The sequence below is a fragment of the Phascolarctos cinereus genome, unplaced genomic scaffold (assembly GCF_003287225.1).
Source record: "Phascolarctos cinereus isolate Bilbo 61053 unplaced genomic scaffold, phaCin_HiC Scaffold_4;HRSCAF=312, whole genome shotgun sequence".
Classification (NCBI taxonomy): domain Eukaryota; kingdom Metazoa; phylum Chordata; class Mammalia; order Diprotodontia; family Phascolarctidae; genus Phascolarctos; species Phascolarctos cinereus.
Window position 1 is genome coordinate 130,547,860 of NW_027555847.1, and position 6,000 is coordinate 130,553,859.

The following is a 6,000-nucleotide window of genomic DNA, read 5'->3' on the forward strand; positions in this document are numbered from 1 at the left end:
TACTTGAGTGGCCAGCAAAGGCTAGATACTGCTTATCTGGCTCCCAGACTGTTGGGGCCAGCACGGGGACCCATACACAGCTGGTGCTCATGGAATTAAAAAAAACAAGAGGAGAGGAGCTCTCTCCCTCCCTTTGGCTCAGTGTTTCTCTTCTCTGTTTTGCAGAAACTTTTACACAGATGAGGAGCAACTTAAATGACGTGAGTTTTTTTGACCAGATCTCTCTCAGGCTGGTGATTGTTGTTGTAGAGTCATTTTTCAGCCGTGTACGACTCTTTATGACCCCTTTTGGGGTTTCCTTGGCAAAGACACTAGAGTAGTTTGCCATTTCTTTCTCCAGTTCATTTTACAGATGAGGAAACTGAGGCAAACAAGGTTAAGTGACTTACCCAGGGTCACACAGCTAGTAAATGTCTGAGGCTGGATTTGAATTCAGGACGATGTCTTCCTGACTCCGGGCCAGGCACTCTATCCTCTGTGCCATCTAGCTGTCCCTGACACCTATTGGCTTCCAGGAAAACCTGCCAAATATGATTATAGATGGATGGCAGGTTCATGACTCAGTTGCCCTACTGTGTGTGCATCTATATATGGTTATGGTAATGTGTGCGCTTGCATATCTGGGAATGGGTGTTTATATATGTGCACAGGTGAGAGGATGTGAGTGTATATGGGTGGATGTATGTTTATACATGAGTTTATGGCAGTATAAGCTCCTCGAGAGTAGAGATCATTTCATTTTTTTGTCTTTCTGTCCCTTCCACCTATCACAGTTCCTGGCACATAGTGGGCACTTAATAAATGCTTATTGATGGGTGGATTTACTCCAGCTTCATGAGGTCTGTGAGTCATGGTTACTGACCCAGCCATGACGATGAAGAAATCTAGACGGTTCCATGTGTCTCCCAGGTAACATTTTTGGCCGAAGATCCCCAGGGCAACCATCTTGATGACCATTTCCACCGCAAAGAAGGCAAAGATGAAGTCATCAAATGCCTAAATTGTGAAGGAAAAAAGAAAACAATGAGAATAGTCTCTTCTCGCTACTGTGACAGGGGAGTAGATGACCAGGCCCTACACAGTCATTTTGTCTTTGGACCAAGGTTAAGGGACCATCTATGGAAAATTCTGTCTGACTCTATTATGAGACCCTTTCTCCCTCTCCCCACATGCACCGTACCTCATATTCTGGGTCTACTCAAAAGATGCCAACTAATCCTACTATTTATTAAACATATGCATGATCCTTGTGCTAATTTATTAAAACTGATACACAGGATCAACAAAGAAAAGTCACATTGGGACCCAGTAGCCATATCCCAGTGTCTTTTGTATAATCTCAGTGTGAATAACCAAGAGCAGACTGTATTTATCTCTCAGTTTATAAGTATTTCAGATAAGGATGGGAATTGCTTTTAAAAGCTCAACTAACCATATTCCATCACTGGGGTAGGAGGCTCTCTTAGAGAGTTCTTTGGAATCTGAGATCATAGGATTTGGATTTGGAATTGAAAGGGACCTTATTCACCATTTAGTATCACCTCTTCATCATATAGATGAGGAAAATGAGACCACAGAAGGGAGTGATTTACCCAAGGTTACCTCCTTAGTGACTGGCAAAGTCTGGAATTTGAATCTGGGTCCCCTGAACCCCATTCTAACTCTTTTCATTAGACCCCCATCCTACCTCCAGGATATTGCAGCGCTCTGACTGGCATTCCACATCCTCACAGGGCTGGAACATGCCCAAGGTCACGCAGTTCAGAAGGATGACCAGCATGCTAACATGCTCGAACCAGGTACAGGTCAAAGTTAAGGAGAGTAATAGTTGGAAACAGACTGAGGCAGTCATGAAATTCTGCACCACAGCCCAGATGAAAACAAGGAAGAAAAGATGTAGGAAATGTTTGAACCCAGGGTCGGCCCGAGATCTACACAATGAATGTGGCTGTTTATATTGCAGCAAGATATGGAAAGACATCCCTGCCTGTCAATAAGTTGACATCATCATCATCATCATCATCATCATCATCATCATCATCATCGTCATCATTGTCATCGTTATCATCACCATCATCATCATCAACACCAAGCACTTTAAATATATTAGTAATAACAACAATAGTGGGCACTTATGTGGTACCTATTATGTGCAAGGCCCTATGATAAGCATTTTACAATTATCTTGTTTGATCCTCACAATAACCCAGAGAGGTAGGTGCTATTATTCTCCCCATTTTACAGTTGAGGAAATTGAGGCAAACAAAAGTTAGGTGACTTACCCAGAGTTATATAGTGTAGTAAGTGACTAAAGTCAGATTTGAACTCAGGTCTTCCTGACTCTATCCACTGTGTTACTTCCTACCAATCTTCAAAATCTGGTGTGAAGGATGTCTTTCCTGACTTACCCCCCATCAGAAGTGATCTTTCTCTCACTCTTTTCTCATGTTTCATTCCATCTCCCTTTCTCTGGAATATACAATCCACCTTTTAGCATCATTAGTTTCCTTCAAAACATAATTTAGGCACCATCTTCTACATTAAGCTTTTCCTGATCCCCACCAATCCCTACACACAATCCCTTGTATTTATTATACATATATATGTATGTATGTGTATATATATATATATATATATATATATATATATATATATATATATATAATATGTGTGTGTGTGTGCGTGTGTGTGTGCGTATACAAACAAGTTGCCTCCTTTGATAGAATGTAAGCTCCTGGAGGGCAGGGACTATTTCTTTTCCATTTTTGTATCTCCTATATCTTGCCTGTCACAGAATAAGACTGCCTGATCCCATAGTTCAAGGGATCATGTTCTGACTTGTATGACTATGATAACAATTCATGTTTCCATAGAACATTATGGCTTTAAAACAAGTCAATTTCTCCCACAATTATCCTCTAGGGAACACAGTGCAAAGATTATTATCCCTGTTTTACAGATGATTAAACTGAGGCTCAGACATTCTAAAGGACTGATCTCTAGTCACACAGGTTGTTAGAACTGGTATTTGAATGCAGGTTTCCAGCCTTCAATTCAGGATCTCCATTCCTTGTAGTACCTTTACTCCCTTCTTAGTGAATTTTATTTCTCACTGTCTCACACTGTGTCTGAGTGTGTCTCACTTTCCCCGTTGGATTATAAGATCCCTTATGGCAGAGATCACACTTCCTATTTATCTCTGCATTACCCTCCTTGACTCCAACTCCTTGCCCCCTACATTACAACCTGATTCCTGGCCTATCTACCCAGAGAATCCAAAGAATATCAAAGCTGGAAGGGACCTAGTTGAACTAAACTCCAAAGAGGTTGTCCAAGGTCACATGGCAAATCAATGGCAGAATTGGGTTGGGAACTCAGGTCTTCCGATTGCTTCTGACTGCTACTTAAATTTTTTTTTTATTAATTTATTTTGATTTATCAATAATCACTTCCATGTGCTTTTGAGTTTACAATTTTTCTCCCCCTTCCTCCCCACCACCCTCCCCAAGATGGCACACAATCTGATATAGGCTATACATTTACATTCCTATTAAACATATTTTTACATTACTGGTGTTGTAAGTAAAAATTAAAACCAATAGGAGGAACCATCAGAAAGAGGAAACAAAACTCAACAGAAGAGAAAAAAATAGCAATTCAACTTTCATAGTTCTTTCTTTGGATGTGGATAGCATTTTCCATCATGAGGCCTCTGGAGATGTCTTAGATCCTTGTATTGCTGGGAAGGGTTAAGTTTATCAATGTTAGTCATCACACAACATGGCTGTTATTGTGTACAACATTCTCTTGGTTCTGCTCATTTCACTCAGCATCAGACCATACAAGTCTTTCCAGGTTTTTCTGAAGTCAGCCTGTTCATCATTTCTTATAGCACAATAGTATTCCATTACATTCATATACCACAACTTGCTCAGCCATTCCCCAATTGATGGGCATCCTCTCAATTTCCAATTCTTTGCCACCACAAAAAGAGCTGCTATGAATGTTTTTGTACGTGTGGGTCCTCTTCCCATTTGTATGATCTCTTTGGGACATATTGCTATTGCTGGGTCAAAGGGTATGCACATTTTTATAGCCCTTTGGGCATAGTTCCAAATTGTTCTCCAAAATGGTTGGATCATTTCACAACTCCACCAACAATACATTAGTGTTCCAATTTTCCCACATCTTCTCCAACATTTATCATTTTCCTGTTTTGTCATGTTGGCCAATCTGATAGGTGTGATGCGTTACCTCAGAGTTGTTTTGATTTGCATTTCTCTAATCAATAATGATTTAGAGCATTTTTTCATATGACTATAGATGGCTTTAATTTCTTCATCTGAGAACTGTCTGTTCATATCCTTTGACCATTTATCAATTGGGGAATGGCTTGTATTCTTATAAATTTGTCTTAATTCTCTATATATTTTAGAAATGAGGCCTTATCAGAGAGACTGGTTGTAAAAATTCTTTCCCAATTTTCTACCTTCCTTCTAATTTAGCATTGGCTTTGTTTGTGCAAAAACTTTTCAATTTAATGTAATCAAAATTATCCATTTTGCTTTTCATAATGTTCTCTATCTCCTGTTTGGTCATGAATTCTTCTGTTCTCCATAGATCTGATAGGCAAACTATTCCTTGTCTCCCAGTTTGCTTATAGTATCAGCCTTTATATCTAATCATGAACCCATTTTGACTTTATTTTGGTATATGGTGTGAGATTTGGGTCTATGCCTAGTTTCTGCCATACTCTTTTCCAGTTTTCCCAGCAGTTTTTTTCAAAGAGTGTTCTTATCCCAGAAGCTGGGGTCTTTGGGTTTATCAAATGATAGATTACTATAGTCATTGAGTACTGTGTCTTGCATATTTAATATATTCCACTGATCCACCTCCCTATTTCTTAGCCAGTACCAAGCAGTTTTGATGATTGCTGCTTTATAATACAATTGAAGATCTGGAATTGCTAGGCCACCTTCCCCTGCATTTCTTTTCATTAGTTCTCTTGATATTCTGGACCTTTTGTTCTTCCAAATGAATCTTGTTATTACTTTTTCTAACTCTATAAAATAATTTTTTTGGTAGTTTGATTGGTATGGCACAGAATAAGTAAATTAGCTTAGGTAGGATTGTCATTTTTATTATATTAGCTCGGCCTACCCATGAGCAACTGATGTTTTTCAAATTATTTAGATCTGATTTTATTTGTGTGAAAAGTGTTTTGTAATTGTGTTCATAGAGTTCCTGGGTTTGTTTTGGGAGGTAGACTCCCAAATATTTTATAATGTCTACAGTAAGTTTACATGGAATTTCTCTTTCTATCTCTTGCTGTTGGGCTTTGTTGGTAATATATAGAAATGCCGATGATTTATGTGGGTTTATTTTATAGCCTGCAACTTTGCTAAAGTTGTTTATTATTTCAAGTAGTTTTTTACTTGATTCTCTAGGATTCTCTAAGTATATCATCATGTCATCTGCAAGAGTGATAGCTGTGTTTCTTCTTTGGTCTGACTGCTACTTTCCACAATGCAACACTACCTTTTTTTCCTCCAGCAAATTTTAAAACAGGTCCCTGTGGACAAAAGTACTCTCCAAAACATGGAGCTCTGTTTTTGTTGTTCAGTCATTTCAGTCACATCTGACTCTTTGTGGCCCCATTTGGGGTTTTCTTGGCAAAGATATCGGAGTGATTTGCCATTTCCTTCTCCAGCTCATTTTACAGATGAGAAAACTGAGGCAATCAGGGTTAAATGACTTACCCAGGGTCACACACCTAGTAAGTGTCTGAGACCAGATTTGAACTCAGAAAGAGGAGTCTTCCTAATTCCAAGCCCAGTGCTCTGTGCGCTATGGTGCCACCTAGCTGCTCTGAACTGGTAGACTCATTGATGAGCTAATGCTAGTCCTTTGTCCTCAAGTCCATCAGGACCAGGAGATGGCCATGAGCTTGGGACCTTGTAGCCCTGGACCTCTTCAGTCTGGGCTCTCTGAGGAAGAGAG

General features: G+C 39.4%; 1 protein-coding gene across 2 annotated transcripts in view; it reads right to left on the minus strand.

Annotated features, from left to right (window-relative positions):
* CACNA1H (calcium voltage-gated channel subunit alpha1 H) overlaps positions 1 to 1,794 on the minus strand; it is a 157,637-nt gene extending 155,843 nt beyond the window's left edge. For both annotated transcript variants that reach the window (XM_078152594.1, XM_078152593.1), the window contains exons 1-2: positions 1,688 to 1,794; positions 863 to 996 (exon numbers count right to left, since the gene is read on the minus strand). In XM_078152594.1, coding sequence (XP_078008720.1) covers positions 863 to 996; positions 1,688 to 1,780 — 227 coding nt within the window. In that variant the 5' untranslated portion in view covers positions 1,781 to 1,794. The remainder of the gene's footprint in view (positions 1 to 862; positions 997 to 1,687) is intronic.
* Positions 1,795 to 6,000: the final 4,206 nt, after the last annotated feature.